The 19,115-nt window shown below is 43.7% G+C and overlaps 1 protein-coding gene across 1 annotated transcript in view; it reads right to left on the minus strand.

The window, feature by feature from the left end:
* prdm15 (PR domain containing 15) overlaps positions 1 to 19,115 on the minus strand; it is a 108,580-nt gene that overhangs the window by 79,350 nt on the left and 10,115 nt on the right. Inside the window, exons 3-5 of the mRNA XM_034179018.1 lie at positions 4,149 to 4,302; positions 3,854 to 4,006; positions 3,571 to 3,679 (exon numbers count right to left, since the gene is read on the minus strand). Of these exons, the coding sequence (XP_034034909.1) occupies positions 3,571 to 3,679; positions 3,854 to 4,006; positions 4,149 to 4,302 (416 nt within the window). The remainder of the gene's footprint in view (positions 1 to 3,570; positions 3,680 to 3,853; positions 4,007 to 4,148; positions 4,303 to 19,115) is intronic.

The raw sequence follows: 19,115 nt of genomic DNA on the forward strand, positions 1-19,115 counted from the left end.
TCATACGGATTCCAAACTGTTACACAGCTATGACCTAGTGTGTCACCTTTCAAGGTCACTCATGATCAGAAGCCCTGTAACCAACAGGAAGTTACAAGTTCAAATGAATGTTTTTTAGTAACGATAGTTGTATCTTTAACCAATCCCCCAACGGAGTCATTTTACAGGAGGTTGACCTTTCAAAGCAGGCCACAAAATTAACTTCAGGGCTGAAGCTAACAATTTTCATAATCGATTAATAGAGAAGATAATCAACTGATTAGTTGTCAAGTCGCTCATGGTATACTGAGTCCCAAACAGGAAATGCCAAATTTTGAGCCCACAGTGAAGCAGGAAATGTCAAATGTTGAACACATCCTGGATTGACAGCAGACGGGATCTTGTGGAATCTCACGTGAATTCAGTGGCAAGTTCACACGGAAACAGGAAATGCCAAATTTTGAGCCAACACTGAAACAGTAAATATCAAATTTTGAACACTTCCAGGATTGACAAGACAAGAGATCTCATGGGAATTCAGTGGCAAGTTGAGACTGAAACAGGAAGTGCCATGGTGAAACAGGAAATGTCAAATGTGTTAAACTTTGAAAAGTGCTTTTTAAAAATACATAATTCCCCCTAGTTTTGATCTGTAAGGTTTCTGTGTAACTTTCTGTTTGTCTCATTAAATAAAAAAACAAAACAAAAAAAACAAAACAAATGTTGAACATTTCCTGGTTTGACAATAAATGTGATCTCATGGGATCTCGCGGGAATTCAGTGGCAAGCAGGGTTTTAGGCAGCAAGCCGTCAAGCCGTCATTTGGACGGTCAATTTTCAAAAAAGACGGTCGAAAAAATAGTGGGCAGCTGTCTGTGTGTGCGTGTGCAGTCGGCTGGCTGCGAGGAGGGGGGAGAGGGGTATGAGCTGCTTCAGTCAGTGCAGAGTGAGCGCGCGCGCAGAGCAGAGGGAGAAGCAACATGTTAAAAAACAAACAAAACTGTGGGGCTGCCTTTATTTCTCCCTGAACGGTTCTGATGGTATGTCCTGTTCACACCGTGTGCATGTGTCGGTGACAGTTATACTGAATTAATGAGATGAAATAAATGGTCAAAATTCCTTTAAAAATGAGAATATATGAATGAACGGAATAAAAAAAATTGCACCTGTGTTTAAAAAAACCTGATGTGGAGAAACTCTGCAGTGATGTTCAGAAGCAGAAATCACATAAAGAGAACCTGAGAACTCTGAACTTTAACAGGCTGTTATTTTACAAAGATATTTATTTTAGATATTGAGCTTAATGTAGTTGTTTTATGTTCAAGCACAAAGCGCGACTAAGGAGGAGAAAAATCAGGAAATGAACTCAAGTGCTAAATTCTGAGTCCACAGTGAAACAGGAAATGTCAAACACTTCTTGCCATGGGTGTACCTGAGTTGCAATGGACTCCCCTGAAATCTGATTGGATACCCCAGGTGCCACCCAGATGATTGACATATCACGGCACCGCATGTTTGGTTGAAAAGAGCCATTTTGAAATCGCTGACACATATTGACTGATAGGTCCCTCCTGTACAGTAGTTGGTGCTGTGTTCCACAAAAAGTTCTAATCCACCTAACTTTTTTCCAGGCATGTCAGACGCAAAGCCCCCCAGAAGCTGAAGATTTTTAGCCATGCTAATGCTCTCCAGGAGCATTTACTGAAAAAATTCTGAAGGACCTAAATGACATGGTGAGATGCTGAAGAGCTTTGCTCGTTCATGTCCGCAACATATACATATTATGTCATAAGATGATGAAAAATATTGACCAGCATTTAACAGAGACTGAGATGATGCCTTTAAATATCTTTTTTTGTTTGCATCTATCACTACCAAAGAGGAGTAAAAAATAAAAACAAACAAAAACAAATTAGTAAAATAAACCAACAAATTTTCACATTTAAGGGCCCTGTCCCACTGGGGAGAGGATTAATTTCGCATGAATTGAGTACACAAAGTACAGGTGTTCGTTGTCATCCGCAACAAAAATGGCCAAAAATGACAAATGTCCCAGTATGAATTATGGATATATTAATAATATATAGCGAATATATGATGAACAATCACGGTTGTATAACGCATGTAGTGAGGAAACGGATCCGACGCATTGCGATTATCACGGCAGTATTACGGGTGTATTATGAATGCATCGCGCATGTGTTGCGCGTGCACAGCATCTGCATTGTGCTCATAAAAGAAGCGCACTCGGCTGTCAGCATCACTATTCACACCAATACAGCCTCTGGAGAGTTTGCTGGACTTGGACAAGTTGATTGGAGTAAAGAAGCAGTGAACAGGGTGAGTGGTGACGTCAGCGGATCGCATCAGAGCGCAGCTCGTCTCAACGATTATAACAAGTTAAATCTGTTATAAACACAGGAATAAATACTGTAACAGCTGCAGACAAGAAGGAAAAAACACGCAACTGTTTTATCAAGCCTTGACAATGTAACCAAGTCAAATAATTACCTTTTTAGATGTCTCAAAATGCTTTCTGCAGCTGGAGCCATTCGCGAACGGCTCCAGCTGCAGCTTCCTCTGTGATCAGGCGGTAATTAGAGCTGTTTTCAACAGGCAATTTGCAGAATAAAATGATTAATCTGCCACGAAATACTTATTTTATATACACAGCATCCAGCGCAGAGCGCGTGGCAGCCGGTAGAACAAAGAACAGTGTCCAGCTGTGAACACAGCACATCTGATTTGCATCCTCCACAAATCAGATGCCAAGCAGACGTAATAAAAACGCTTTATTCGTGGCCAGTCTGTATGCAGTCGCTACAACTTATTTTAGTTTGTGATGTGGACGTGATGGGCGCCACAAAATATCCGTTTTACACACTGTCCCAGTCCGCTGCCAAGCTGCAAATCCCTGTCAGTTGCGGATATCAGCAGATGATGGCGAATATACAGCGCATAGATTGAGTATGTATATGTATGTATGGTGTATGTATGGAATATGTAAGGCAGATTTCATCTGCAGCTAAAATTTTGTGCAGCTCAAAAATCCTGGAAACGGAAAAACGTGCCTCTGCAGATAATTGCAGACGTGTGCGGGTGCCAGCTGACTCAAACAAGCATGTTTCACGCATATTGCAGATGTTAAGCGAATATGAGCCAATTTTGTGTGCAATCCATACGCAAATCCTCCTAAACGCCAGTGGGACAGGGCCCTAAGAAGCTGAAATCACAGCATTTGCCTTAAAAACACAAAATGATTAAGTGATTATCAAAACACTTTTGATTAATAGTTGTAGCAGCTCTAATTAACAGTCAGACAGACTAATCCTCCAGTTAAAATTCAGGGTTGCATCAAAGCTTTAACCCTGCCTGCTTAGCCAAGCCCACTTGTAACTGTCCAGTCATATGTCTTGATAGGAAATTCCATGCAAAAATCTCACTTTACATTTTGCTTGAGGTAATGAGATTTGACCAGGACAGAGAAAAAGGAGCTGGCACTGTTGCCACTGTACACTGCAGGTTGTTGGGATTACTGAAGCATTTCAAATGAACTAGTTCAACAAAAAACAGTGTTGTGATGTCATCTACCTGGTGGAGGCGGTGGCGGTTGAACTGGAGGTTTCAGCATGGGCTTCTCCATTTTCTTGGCATAGAACGCACCGTACCAGACCCTCAGCTCTGTTCCTGGGAGCACATCCTGGGGAAGCAAACAGCGGAGACTGGAGCAGAAAACTCTCCACACATCAGGTTCCAAAATGAAATATAGGACCCACAACTCCAAAGTAATCCATTATTTTGTGGGGAAACGCACACCAGGGGGGCTGAAAGCAGCCCATACGAGATCCGTCCAGGAAGTACATTACAAAGATACCTGGGAGGTGTTGAAGTACACATCGTCATCCTGCTGGTACGCCGTTAGATTCTGGTGTTCATGACTGGTGGCGGGTCGAACCAGCATCATCCAGTTGCAATCTTCTTCACTGCTGGAGTCAAAACACACCACCACGCTGTCCTTCTGGAAGATCTGTAGATTAGGTGTTTCACAGGCAGTTATTAGAATTTTAATCAGGATGTGAAACAACAGCTGGAGAAAGAATTAAAGCTGAACACAAGGTAAGGAGTGCCGATTAGACTGTACTGGTTCTACTGTGTCAGTGAAGGTGCACCTTTAGGGGAAACGCTCCTTCCTTCTCCAGGTGGGGGACCCTCTTTGCCTCAAAAGGCCCAAATCTGGTCCTCTTCACGAGCCGTCGCAGGACAAACACGCCCTCAACACCGTCGGCCAGTTCTCTGATCTCAAGGCTGTTTGGTAGAGACGACCTGATCATCGTACAATAGAGTGAAAAACGTCAGAAACCCCAAAATTTAATCCATATGGAGCATTTGATGATTTTCTTCAGTGGGTCAACATTACTTTATTTTATTCTATTTTTAATTGAAGTGTCCAAATATATCTCTATGAATTTGCATCAACTGTGATTTATTTTTTAAAGAAAGGAACAAATCAATTATCAAATTAATAACTTAATTTTCCTGGCTTATGACAACACAAGTTCAATTCATTTATAAAGTGTTAAATCAAAACATAGGTCACCCAAAGGTGCCGCACGCAAGCAAGGTTTAAATCTTACCCACCCATTGAGCAAGCACATTTGCAACAGTGACAAGAAAAACTCCCTCAGGCATTTTTTTGGGTTACAGTTAGAAGTGTCTTTGATGGGTGCTGTGTCTGAGGTCCTGTGGACACTGTGTAGGACCGTTGTGGTGAAGAAAGAGCTGAATGGCTCACAGCTGAGTCAATCAATCAATCAATCAATTTTTTTTTATATAGCGCCAAATCACAACAAACAGTTGCCCCAAGGCGCCTTATATTGTAAGGCAAGGCCATACAATAATTATGTAAAACCCCAACGGTCAAAACGACCCCCTGTGAGCAAGCACTTGGCTACAGTGGGAAGGAAAAACTCCCTTTTAACAGGAAGAAACCTCCAGCAGAACCAGGCTCAGGGAGGGGCAGTCTTCTGCTGGGACTGGTTGGGGCTGAGGGAGAGAACCAGGAAAAAGACATGCTGTGGAGGGGAGCAGAGATCGATCACTAATGATTAAATGCAGAGTGGTGCATACAGAGCAAAAAGAGAAAGAAACAGTGCATCATGGGAACCCCCCAGCAGTCTACGTCTATAGCAGCATAACTAAGGGATGGTTCAGGGTCACCTGATCCAGCCCTAACTATAAGCTTTAGCAAAAAGGAAAGTTTTAAGCCTAATCTTAAAAGTAGAGAGGGTGTCTGTCTCCCTGATCTGAATTGGGAGCTGGTTCCACAGGAGAGGAGCCTGAAAGCTGAAGGCTCTGCCTCCCATTCTACTCTTACAAACCCTAGGAACTACAAGTAAGCCTGCAGTCTGAGAGCGAAGTGCTCTATTGGGGTGATATGGTGCTATGAGGTCCCTAAGATAAGATGGGACCTGATTATTCAAAACCTTATAAGTAAGAAGAAGAATTTTAAATTCTATTCTAGAATTAACAGGAAGCCAAAGAAGAGAGGCCAATATGGGTGAGATATGCTCTCTCCTTCTAGTCCCCGTCAGTACTCTAGCTGCAGCATTTTGAATTAACTGAAGGCTTTTTAGGGAACGTTTAGGACAACCTGATAATAATGAATTACAATAGTCCAGCCTAGAGGAAATAAATGCATGAATTAGTTTTTCAGCATCACTCTGAGACAAGACCTTTGTAATTTTAGAGATATTGCACAAATGCAAAAAAGCAGTCCTACATATTTGTTTAATATGCGCTTTGAATGACATATCCTGATCAAAAATGACTCCAAGATTTCTCACAGTATTACTAGAGGTCAGGGTAATGCCATCCAGAGTAAGGATCTGGTTAGACACCATGTTTCTAAGATTTGTGGGGCCAAGTACAATAACTTCAGTTTTATCTGAATTTAGAAGCAGGAAATTAGAGGTCATCCATGTCTTTATGTCTGTAAGACAATCCTGCAGTTTAGCTAATTGGTGTGTGTCCTCTGGCTTCATGGATAGATAAAGCTGGGTATCAACTGTGTAACAATGAAAATTTAAGCAATACCGTCTAATAATACTGCCTAAGGGAAGCATGTATAAAGTGAATAAAATTGGTCCTAGCACAGAACCTTGTGGAACTCCATAATTAACTTTAGTCTGTGAAGAAGATTCCCCATTTACATGAACAAATTGTAATCTATTAGACAAATATGATTCAAACCACCGCAGCGCAGTGCCTTTAATACCTATGGCATGCTCTAATCTCTGTAATAAAATTTTATGGTCAACAGTATCAAAAGCAGCACTGAGGTCTAACAGAACAAGCACAGAGATGAGTCCACTGTCCGAGGCCATAAGAAGATCATTTGTAACCTTCACTAATGCTGTTTCTGTACTATGATGAATTCTAAAACCTGACTGAAACTCTTCAAATAGACCATTCCTCTGCAGATGATCAGTTAGCTGTTTTACAACTACCCTTTCAAGAATTTTTGAGAGAAAAGGAAGGTTGGAGATTGGCCTATAATTAGCTAAGATAGCTGGGTCAAGTGATGGCTTTTTAAGTAATGGTTTAATTACTGCCACCTTAAAAGCCTGTGGTACATAGCCAACTAACAAAGATAGACTGATCATATTTAAGATCAAAGCATTAAATAATGGTAGGGCTAAAATAACTCAGAACAATCGGAGAGAAAGAGTCTAACCAAATACCGGCATCACTGAAAGCAGCCAAAGATAACGATACGTCTTTGGGATGGTTATGAGTAATTTTTTCTCTAATAGTTAAAATTTTGTTAGCAAAGAAAGTCATGAAGTCATTATTAGTTAAAGTTAATGGAATACTCAGCTCAATAGAGCTCTGACTCTTTGTCAGCCTGGCTACAGTGCAGAAAAGAAACCTGGGGTTGTTCTTATTTTCTTCAATTAGTGATGAGTAGAAAGATGTCCTAGCTTTACGGAGGGCTTTTTTTATAGAGCAACAGACTCTTTTTCCAGGCTAAGTGAAGATCTTCTAAATTAGTGAGACGCCATTTCCTCTCCAACTTACGGGTTATCTGCTTTAAGCTACGAGTTTGTGAGTTATACCACGGAGTCAGGCACTTCTGATTTAAAGCTCTCTTTTTCAGAGGAGCTACAGCATCCAAAGTTGTCTTCAATGAGGATGTAAAACTATTGATGAGATAACTCTATCTCCCTTACAGAGTTTAGGTAGCTACTCTGCACTGTGTTGGTATATGGCATTAGAGAACATAAAGAAGGAATCATATCCTTAAACCTAGTTACAGCGCTTTCTGAAAGACTTCTAGTGTAATGAAACTTATTCCCCACTGCTGGGTAGTCCATCAGAGTAAATGTAAATGTTATTAAGAAATGATCAGACAGAAGGGCGTTTTCAGGGAATACTGTTAAGTCTTCTATTTCCATACCATAAGTCAGAACAAGATCTAAGATATGATTAAAGTGGTGGGTGGGTGGACTCATTTACATTTTGAGCAAAGCCAATAGAGTCTAATAATAGATTAAATGCAGTGTTGAGGCTGTCATTCTCAGCATCTGTGTGGATGTTAAAATCGCCCACTATAATTATCTTATCTGAGCTAAGCACTAAGTCAGACAAAAGGTCTGAAAATTCACAGAGAAACTCACAGTAACGACCAGGTGGGTGATAGATAATAACAAATAAAACTGGTTTTTGGGACTTCCAATTTGGATGGACAAGACTAAGAGTCAAGCTTTCAAATGAATTAAAGCTCTGTCTGGGTTTTGGATTAATTAATAAGATGGAGTGGAAGATTGCTGCTAATCCTCCGCCTCGGCCCGTGCTACGAGCATTCTGACAGTTAGTGTGACTCGGGGGTGTTGACTCATTTAAACTAACATATTCATCCTGCTGTAACCAGGTTTCTGTAAGGCAGAATAAATCAATATGTTGATCAATTATTATATCATTTACCAACAGGGACTTAGAAGAGAGAGACCTAATGTTTAATAGACCACATTTAACTGTTTTAGTCTGTGGTGCAGTTGAAGGTGCTATATTATTTTTTCTTTTTGAATTTTTATGCTTAAATAGATTTTTGCTGGTTATTGGTGGTCTGGGAGCAGACACCGTCTCTACGGGGATGGGGTAATGAGGGGATGGCAGGGGGAGAGAAGCTGCAGAGAGGTGTGTAAGACTACAACTCTGCTTCCTGGTCCCAACCCTGGATAGTCACGGTTTGGAGGATTTAAGACAATTGGCCAGATTTCTAGAAATGAGAGCTGCTCCATCCAAAGTGGGATGGATGCCGTCTCTCCTAACAAGACCAGGTTTTCCCCAGAAGCTTTGCCAATTATCTATGAAGCCCACCTCATTTTCTGGACACCACTCAGACAGCCAGCAATTCAAGGAGAACATGCGGCTAAACATGTCACTCCCGGTCCGATTGGGGAGGGGCCCAGAGAAAACTACAGAGTCCGACATTGTTTTTGCAAAGTTACACACCGATTTAATGTTAATTTTAGTGACCTCCGATTGGCGTAACCGGGTGTCATTACTGCTGACGTGAATTACAATCTTACCAAATTTACGCTTAGCCTTAGCCAGCTGTTTCAAATTTCCTTCAATGTCGCCTGCTCTGGCCCCCGGAAGACAATTGACTATGGTTGCTGGTGTCGCTAACTTCACATTTCTCAAAACAGAGTCGCCAATAACCAGAGTTTGATCCTCGGCGGGTGTGTCGTCGAGTGGGGAAAAACGGTTAGAAATGTGAACAGGTTGGCGGTGTACACGGGGCTTCTGTTTAGAACTACGCTTCCTCCTCACAGTCACCCAGTCGGCCTCCTTTCCCGGCTGCTAGGGATCTGCTGGAAGAGAACTAACGGCGGCTAAGCTACCTTGGTCCGCACCGACTACAGGGGCCTGGCTAGCTGTAGAATTTTCCACGGTGCGGAGCCGAGTCTCCAATTCGCCCAGCCTGGCCTCCAAAGCTACAAATAAGCTACACTTATTACAAGTACCGTTACTGCTAAAGGAGGCCGAGGAATAACTAAACATTTCACACCCAGAGCAGAAAAGTGCGGGAGAGACAGGAGAAGCCGCCATGCTAAATCGGCTAAGAGCTAGTAGCTGCGCTAAGCTAGCGGATTCCTAAAAACACGCAAAGTGAATAATGTGTAAATAATTTAGAGGTGATTCAGCAGAAGGAGTGCTTTAGTTAAGGCACGTAAAGATTACACTGGGAAACAAATCGTAATCTAGATAACTAGATCAATCTAACTGCGCAGATTAAACAGCTACCAGATACAGAAAAACACCGCTGTGCTCCGGAACAGGAAGTGATACAATACCGCAGTGAGAGCCAACCACCAGTAGAGTCAGAAGACGAAGCTCTTGACTTACACTCCAATCCGCACCCGGGGTCATGAGCTTTCGGTAGTGACCAAAAGAACAATATCGCAGATACAAGTGGCAGAAATTAAGTCCCTCTGGACAGGTTTGGAAGCTCAAACAGCTGGGAGGGCCTTGGAACAGAGCCGCTGCTCCTTCACACCATAATGAGCCAGATGAGGTGGTTCGGGCATGCGGTGAGGATGCCCCTCAGGAGAAAACTGGGGGCATCCTCACCACATTTCCAGGTATGTCCAACTGGGAGGAGGCCTCGGGGAAGACCAGGACATGCTGGAGGAATTACATCTCCCAGCTGGCTTAGGAACACCTCAGGATCCCCTAAGAAGAGTTAGAGGACTTGACTGAAGATAGGTAAGTTTGGCGTGAGCTGCTTGGTCTGCTGCCACCGTGACCCAGATAAGCATCAGAAAATAACTGAAAGAAGGAAGACTGTGGTGACCCTCTGCTACTGTTTGACCACACTAACAAAATAAAGTAAAGAACTGTCGGTACGTGTTACGACAGAAACAATCACAATGACAACCTGGAGGTGAAGGTTAGAATCCCACCAAAATGTACCGCATTTAGTTAGTCAATCGATGATCACCCCAACCCTGATGCATCTTCAAGCACCCCCCACCCCACAGGATGCCCCACATCTCACAGACATGTTCTGGAGTTTGAACGTTCCAACACAGACTGCACATGTTGCACAAGTTTTGCATTCAGTCGTGATGCAAAAGGACATCATCCCACATCTATTCACATTCTCCATTTATTCCAGTTCCGACGCTCGTCTGTGAGCCTTGAAAATCTTCAGATCCTCCTCAAAGTGGTCCATCCCCAAACCGTGGCTCAAGGTTGCTCACATGTTCCCCAGTGAATAGTGCCGACTCCCAAGACAGCTGGTGATGATCACTAATAAAATGATATCAACCTGATATAAACCCACCTCTTTTACTGCAGTTTGACTCTGGTTCTATTGAGTGTATGTGGCTACTTTGAATCATTTAGTTTTATATTTGGCAGTTATGTGGCACCGCGAGGAAAAGACAAATTGGATTCGCGTTCCTTCTCAGGATGAGTGATTCTGGAATTTTTACAATTGTGTTACTGTGTTGTTGCTGCCAATATGGGAACACACTGTTCAAGGGAAACGTGGCCTCCAGGAAAAGGTCCATGACAGTTGCGCACCCACCACTTCCTACAGGGTTTCCGCTTTTTGTGGACCAATACTCACTGATCCATGTCCAATACTCTTCTGCATTGTAAGATGTGAACCTTTTGGGGCACGTTAACTGAATCTAATATGATTTAAGGGGGATGTGCAATTTTAGGGGCACCCTGTATGATCAACCGTTATAGAGCCCTATAGGGATGACACATTGGCACCAATCAATCAATCAATCAATTAATTTTATTTATATAGCGCCAGCCCTAACTATAAGCTTTAGCAAAAAGGAAAGTTTTAAGCCTAATCTTAAAAGTAGAGAGGGTGTCTGTCTCCCTGATCTGAATTGGGAGCTGGTTCCACAGGAGAGGAGCCTGAAAGCTGAAGGCTCTGCCTCCCATTCTACTCTTACAAACCCTAGGAACTACAAGTAAGCCTGCAGTCTGAGAGCGAAGCGCTCTATTGGGGTGATATGGTACTATGAGGTCCCTAAGATAAGATGGGACCTGATTATTCAAAACCTTATAAGTAAGAAGAAGAATTTTAAATTCTATTCTAGAATTAACAGGAAGCCAATGAAGAGAGGCCAATATGGGTGAGATATGCTCTCTCCTTCTAGTCCCGTCAGTACTCTAGCTGCAGCATTTTGAATTAACTGAAGGCTTTTTAGGGAACTTTTAGGACAACCTGATAATAATGAATTACAATAGTCCAGCCTAGAGGAAATAAATGCATGAATTAGTTTTTCAGCATCACTCTGAGACAAGACCTTTCTAATTTTAGAGATATTGCACAAATGCAAAAAAGCAGTCCTACATATTTGTTTAATATGCGCTTTGAATGACATATCCTGATCAAAGATGACTCCAAGATTTCTCACAGTATTACTAGAGGTCAGGGTAATGCCATCCAGAGTAAGGATCTGGTTAGACACCATGTTTCTAAGATTTGTGGGGCCAAGTACAATAACTTAAGTTTTATCTGAGTTTAAAAGCAGGAAATTAGGGGTCATCCATGTCTTTATGTCTGTAAGACAATCCTGCAGTTTAGCTAATTGGTGTGTGTCCTCTGGCTTCATGGATAGATAAAGCTGGGTATCATGTGTGTAACAATGAAAATTTAAGCAATGCTGTCTAATAATACTGCCTAAGGGAAGCATGTATAAAGTGAATAAAATTGGTCCTAGCACAGAACCTTGTGGAACTCCATAATTAACCTTAGTCTGTGAAGAAGATTCCTCATTTACATGAACAAATTGTAATCTATTAGATAAATATGATTCAAACCACCGCAGTGCAGTGCCTTTAATACCTATGGCATGCACACACACACATATACATACATGCACATACACAAATGAATGTTACTGAACAAGTTCACAATTACAACTGACAACACAAAACTCATCGTACTTCATTAGATACATATCTTGAAAATGTCATTTTTTTATATTGATTTTTAAACTGACTGATATTTGGACATCGTTTGTGTTCATCCGTCAGGTTATTCCATAATCTAGGGTCACACATGGAGACACAGAAACCTTTCCTGGTCGTCCGAGCGCCAGCAATTTTAAAATGATACAAGCCCCGTAAATTATATTTTCCTTCTCTCTCTCTCAGTAAAATATTCTTGAATTCTAAAGGGCACTTGTTTATTTTTCACTTTGTGCATTAATTGAACAGTCCTGAACGAAATCATATCATTAAGTTTTAATATTTGAGATTTAATGAACAGTGGGTTGGTGTGAGCTCGATAACCTGCATTCTGAATTGTCGTTAATGCTCTTTTTTGAAGAATGAATAATGGCTGCAATGTAGTTTTGTAACTGTTGCCCTAAACTTCAGCGCAATAAGTCAAGTAGGGTGCAACCAATGAACAATAGAGAGTATGTAGTGCTCTGCAATCAAGAACATGCTTTACTTTATTTAATACTGCAATACTTTTTGATACCTTCATTTGAATATGCTGAATATGAGTTTTCCAATTAATTTTTTCATCAATAATGACACCTAAAAACTTATTCTCTTTGACACGTTCTATGTTTACCCCATGTATATTTAACTGAATTTTTCTGTGTAGGCTCTCAGTTGTCCAGGTGGTTTCCATAGTAGAGAAGCTTGAATCTTGTAGAGAAGACTCTCTACAAGAGTCAAGACAGAAGTCAGACCACCAGAGCAAGAATTTTAGCTGAGGAAGCTTCTGCGATTTGAAGCGAAACGTCCTCGCATCAAGCAACCCAGTCCAGTCGAAGATTCAAGCTTAACTGAATTTGTATGTCTTTTTTATCATTTCCAAATAACATCAATTTAGTTTTAGACAAACTGAATGATAATTTGTTGATATCAAACCATCTCTTTAACTTTATCATTTCTGTTCCTAAATCAGATAATAATTGTTGCAGATTTTCCCCTGAGCAAAACAGGTTTGTGTCATCTGCAAAGAGCACAGTTTTAACGAGATCTGAGACTTTACATAAATCATTAATGTATAAAATAAATCATTTTGGGCCCAACACAGAACCCTGTGGTAGCCCACAAATGATGTCCAGATATGAAGAACAGTATTCCCTGAGTTTAACAAACTGCTTTCGGTTTTGTAAGTAGCTTTTAATCCAACTCAGAGCAACCCCTCTGATCCCATACAGTTCCAACTTTTGAAATAATATATTGTGATCAGTTGTGTCAATAAATAAACCTGCAACTATTACCCTTTGGTCGACATGTTTATTGATCTCTTCTATGGAATCAAGCAATGCCAGTGTCGTGGACCTTTTTGCTCTAAAACCATATTGACTTTCATCAAGCACGCTGTGTCGATCTATAAATTTATCCAGTCTGCTGTTGTAGAGTTTTTCCAGTATCTTTGAGAATTGTGACAGTAGAGACACGGGCCTGTAGTTAGTAAAAAGATGCTTGCTGCCAGATTTGAATAAAGGTATCACTTTTGCCACTTTCATACTGTTAGGAACAAACCCAGTTTGAAATGATTTGTGAAAAATATATGATAATGGTTTTGCGAATTCAGTAATTATTCGCTTTACTAAGGACATATGTACATCATTATGATCCACTGACTTTTTACTTTTACATGTACTAACTATGTTAATAATTTCCCTTTCATCTACTGGACTGAGAAACATTGTGTGCGGATTTCTAGCAATTAATTGCTGATTTTCCTATGTACTGTGTGGGATTTCAGCTGCCAGATCTGGCCCAACATTAGCAAAAAATTTATTGAAACTATTCACTACTTGGCTCATGTTATATTCATCTTTGTTGTTATAAGTAAAGTATGTTGGGTAGTTATTTGATTTGGGTTTATTTGCTATAATACTATTCAATATTTTCCATCTTTCCTTTATATTGTTTTTATTATCGTTTAGTATTTTTCCAAAGTATGATTTTTTACAGTTCCACATAATAGTTGTTAGTTTATTTTTATAGTCCTTACATTTAACGTCTGCCTCTCTTGATTTACTTTTAAAGAATTCTCTGTATAGCCTATTTTTCTTTTTACACGCCTTTTGAAGACCTTTTGTTATCCATGATTTAGCTTTATAGTTATTTTTATTATACTGTATAACTGGACAATTTTTGTTATATATATTGAGAAATATGTTTTCAAATTCGGAATATGCTAAATTCGCATCTTGCTTATTGTAAATGGGATTCCAATCCTGTAAAAGTAAATCATTTTTTAAGGCACCGATAGCTTCTTCAGATTGCAGGCGCTTGCAATATTGTTTTTTCTCAGTACATTTTTTATTAAACTTCAAATCAGTTACAATAAAAATTGGTAAATGGTCACTAATATCACTTCCCCGGGAGGAGGCCCTGGGGAAGACCCAGGACACGCTGGAGGGACTACATCTCTCGGCTGGCTTGGGAACGCCTTGGGGTTCCCCCGGAGATGCTAGGGGAGGTATGTGTGGATCGGGAGGTCTGGGCGGCTTTGCTTGAGCTGCTGCCCCCGCGACCTGACTCCGGATAAAGCGGAAGTAAATGGATGGATGGATGGTAACTAATATCATTAATTAATAAGCCACTTAGTGTTTTGGTATCGATATCATTTGTAAATATATTATCAATGTGAGTAGCTGAATGTGAAGTGATTAATGTGTAATGAAAGACAAAAGGTAAGAGAACATAAAGCTTGCTGAACATTCATTAATTTTCTACACCAGCTTAATCCAATTAAGAGTCACAGAAGGTCAAGGGTATCCCAGCGGCCGTTGGGCGAGAGGTGGGGTATGGCTACACCCAGGACAGGGTGCCAGTCTGACATATAGGATAACACGTTAAACACCTGTGGCCAATTTAAAATTTCCAATTTACCTAACCTGTATGTCTTTGGAAAGAAGCCAGAGCATCCCACAAACACGGACAGAACATGCAAACTCCACACAGAAACGACCAGGCCAGGATGTGAACCCAAGACCTTCTCACTGTGGCGCAACAGAGCTAAACATGAAGTCACCTTGCTGCCCAGCTGAACATAAAACTAAATATTAAGCAAACAGAACATAAACTTTATTAAATCTAATGTTAACTAAGCACAAAAACTAAATAAACATAAAGCTAGCTGACAAAATATATAGCTAGCATACAGAAAACAACATCTTCTAAAAATGTAATATTAACTGAAAATACAATTAGCTGAACCTAAAAGTAACGGAATATTAAGCTAGCTCAATATTATTTAATGATCACTGAAAAGCCAGCTGAAGACAAAACCAAATATTCAGTGAAAAGAAAGCTAACCAAAGCTAACACTAGCTAAACATGAAAACTAAAATATAAAACTAACCAAATGTCAAACCTAAATGAATATAAAACAAACATAAATATATATCACATATTCCTGAGCATTTGTGTCATTATTTGTTCTTAGGGTTTTCTGATAATTTATAGAGAAGTGCATTTCCATCAAACTGAGACAGAAACAGCTAGGTATTTACATGCTGAAAATGATTAAGAATGTCAGCAAATAGAACAAACCAAAATAAATATGCCATGTACAAGTATGTGTTCTCTGGTGATCAATTTGGTGTATGAAATTATAACACATTTGATACTCTAAATTTAAAGTTACATTACCGCTTTATATGTTGGGAAAGTGTAGGAACACGGACCCACAACAGGGGGCGCAAATGAACGGACAATGGAGTAAGTCAAAATAACAACGCTTTACTGTTGTGAATGTGCACAACGAATACAACCAATTACAGAAATGGACAAAAGTCAATACACAAAGGTGTCGTGTGGGCAGGCTCGAAGACAGGAGACGCCTCTCCAAGGTAAGACCGGAACCACACGGCTTCCTCCGCCACAGGACCCCGGGAATACTGGAGCCGCCAAGTCCCGAACTCCCAGGTGGCCACTGCCTCCGCGTGTCGGACCTGGTACTGCTGGCGAGGGAAAAAGAACAGTTAGATGGGGGCGCGTTTGCACCCAGAACTCCGAACGGCAGGAAAGGTACCTCCACCTCTCGTTGGAACAGTAAACCAATAACTAGCTCAGTCAAAACTGTGTACTCAGTAGGCTTTGATATGTTACCTCTCTGGTAGAAACGATATCTCGGCAATGAGGTGGAGATGCCGTCCTGCTGATATACCCCACTGATGATTGCCGTCAGCTGTCTCAGGTGATGGGTGACAGCTGTCACCGAGGCTGCTCCCGTGAGGCGGCGGCGCCCTCTGGTGCCTGGAGCCCGCACTCCAGGCAGGGCACCCTCTGGTGATGGTGGGCCAGCAGTACCTCCTCTTCAGCGGCCCACACAACAGGACCCCCCCCTCAACGGGCGCCTCCTGGCGCCCGACCGGGCTTGTCCGGGTGGCGACAGTAGAAGTCGGCCAGGAGGGCCGGGTCCAGGATGAAGCTCTTCTTCACCCAGGAGCGTTCTTCGGGACCGTACCCCTCCCAGTCCACCAGATATTGAAAGCCCCGGCCCATCCGTCGGACGTCCAACAACCGGCGCACTGTCCAAGCCGGCTCGCCATCGATGATCCGGGCAGGAGGTGGTGCCGGACCGGGTGTACAGAGGGGCGAGGTGTGATGGGGCTTGATTTTGGACACAGGAAATACTGGATGGATCCGCAGTGAGGCTGGAAGCCGAAGCCTCACTGCGGCGGGATTGATGACCTTGAGAATTTTAAACGGACCTATGTACCTGTCTTGGAGTTTTCGGGGAGGCCACTTGCAGTGGAATGTCCTTGGTGGACAACCACACTTCCTGCCCGGGGCGATACGTAGGGGCCGGGGTCCGCCGCCGGTCTGCATGGGTCTTCGCCCTCATCCGGGCCTTCAGCAAAGCAGAACGGGCGGCACGCCACACCCGACGGCACTTCCGCAGGTGGGCCTGGACCGAGGGCACACCGACCTCTCCCTCAACCACCGGGAACAACGGGGGCTGATACCCCAAACACAGGGCCGGTGGCTGATGACACTTGACTGTTGTGGGCGTACTCGATCCAGGCCAGATGAGTACTCCAGGCCGCCGGGTGCGCGGCTGTCACACAACGCAGTGTTTGCTCCATTTCTTGATTGGCCCGCTCTGCTTGCCCGTTGGTCTGGGGGTGATACCCGGACGAGAGACTGACCGTGGCCCCCAGTTCCCGGCAAAAGCTCCTCCAGACATGCGAGGAGAACTGGGGACCGCGATCGGAGACGATGTCTGATGGTATCCCATGCAGGCGGACGACGTGGTGGACCAGGAGGTCCGCTGTCTCCTGGGCCGTTGGGAGCTTCGGGAGGGCCACGAAGTGGGCCGCCTTGGAGAATCGGTCCACTATCGTGAGGATCACGGTGTTTCCCTGGGACGGCGGGAGGCCCGTGACAAAATCCAGGCCGATGTGGGACCAGGGGCGATGAGGCACGGGCAGCGGCTGTAGCAGTCCCGGAGCCTTGCGATGGTCGGCCTTGCCCCTGGCACAGGTGGTGCAGGCCTGGATATAATCCCGGACGTCGGCCTCCAGGGACGCCCACCAGAAGCGCTGCCGGACAACTGCCACGGTTCTTCGCACCCCTGGATGACAGGAGAGCTTAGAGCCGTGACAGAAGTCCAGGACTGCAGCCCTTGCCTCTGGTGGGACGTAAAGTCTGTTCTTTGGTCCAGCCCCGGGGTCCGGGCTTCGTGCCAGGGCCTCCCGGACGGTTCTCTCTACGTCCCAGGTGAGGGTGGCCACGATAGTGGACTCCGGGATGATGGGTTCCGGTGGATCCGACAACTCCGCCTTGACCTCGTCTTCGTGTACCCGGGACAAGGCATCCGACTTCTGGTTCTTGGTCCCGGGCCGGTAGGTGATGCGGAAGTCAAAACGGCCGAAGAACAGTGACCAGCGGGCTTGCCTGGGATTCAGCCGCTTGGCGGTCCTGATATATTCCAGGTTCCGGTGGTCAGTGAAAACCGTGAATGGCACGGACGTTCCCTCCAACAGGTGTCTCCACTCTTCAAGAGCCTCTTTCACCGCAAGGAGTTCTCGGTTGCCGACGTCATAGTTCCGTTCAGCCGGGGTCAACCTGCGGGAAAAATAGGCACACGGATGAAGGACCTTATCGGTCTTCCCACTCTGGGACAGCACAGCTCCTATCCCTGAGTCCGAGGCGTCCACCTCAACCACTAACTGGCGACTAGGATCGGGCTGCACCAGAACGGGTGCAGACGAGAAGCGCCGTTTCAACTCCTTGAACGCGGCATCGCAACGATCCGACCAGGTGAAGGGAACTTTTGGTGAGGTCAGGGCTGTCAGGGGGCTAACAACCTGGCTGTAGCCCTTAATGAACCTCCTGTAGAAATTTGCAAAGCCGAGGAACTGTTGCAGCTTCCTACGGCTTGTGGGTTGGGGCCAGTCTCTCACCGCTGCAACCTTGGCCGGATCAGGAGCGACGGAGTTGGGGGAGATGATGAACCCCAGGAAGGACAAAGAGGTGCGGTGAAACCCACACTTCTCGCCCTTAACAAACAGCCGGTTCTCCAATAACCGCTGCAGGACCTGACGTACATGTCGGACATGAGTCTCAGGATCCGGAGAAAAGATGAGTATGTCGTCTAGATATACGAAGACGAATCGGTGCAGGAAGTCCCGCAAGACATCATTAACCAATGCTTGGAACGTCGCGGGAGCATTTGTAAGACCGAACGGCATGACCAGGTACTCAAAATGACCCAACGGGGTGTTAAATGCCGTCTTCCACTCGTCTCCCTTCCGGATCCGAACCAGGTGATACGCATTCCTAAGATCAAGCTTGGTGAATATCTTGGCTCCATGCAGGGGCGTGAACACCGAATCCAACAAGGGTAAGGGGTATCTGTTACGAACCGTGACTTCGTTCAGCCCCCTGTAATCAATGCATGGACGTAATCCGCCATCCTTTTTCCCCACAAAAAAGAAACCCGCACCCATCGGGGAGGTGGAATTCCGGATCAACCCGGCAGCCAAAGAGTCCCGGATGTAGGTCTCCATTGATTCGCGTTCAGGTCGTGAGAGGTTGTACAGCCTGCTGGACGGGAACTCAACGCCTGGAACCAAATCAATGGCACAATCATACGGGCGGTGCGGGGGAAG

The sequence above is a fragment of the Thalassophryne amazonica genome, chromosome 9 (assembly GCF_902500255.1).
Source record: "Thalassophryne amazonica chromosome 9, fThaAma1.1, whole genome shotgun sequence".
Lineage (NCBI taxonomy): Eukaryota > Metazoa > Chordata > Actinopteri > Batrachoidiformes > Batrachoididae > Thalassophryne > Thalassophryne amazonica.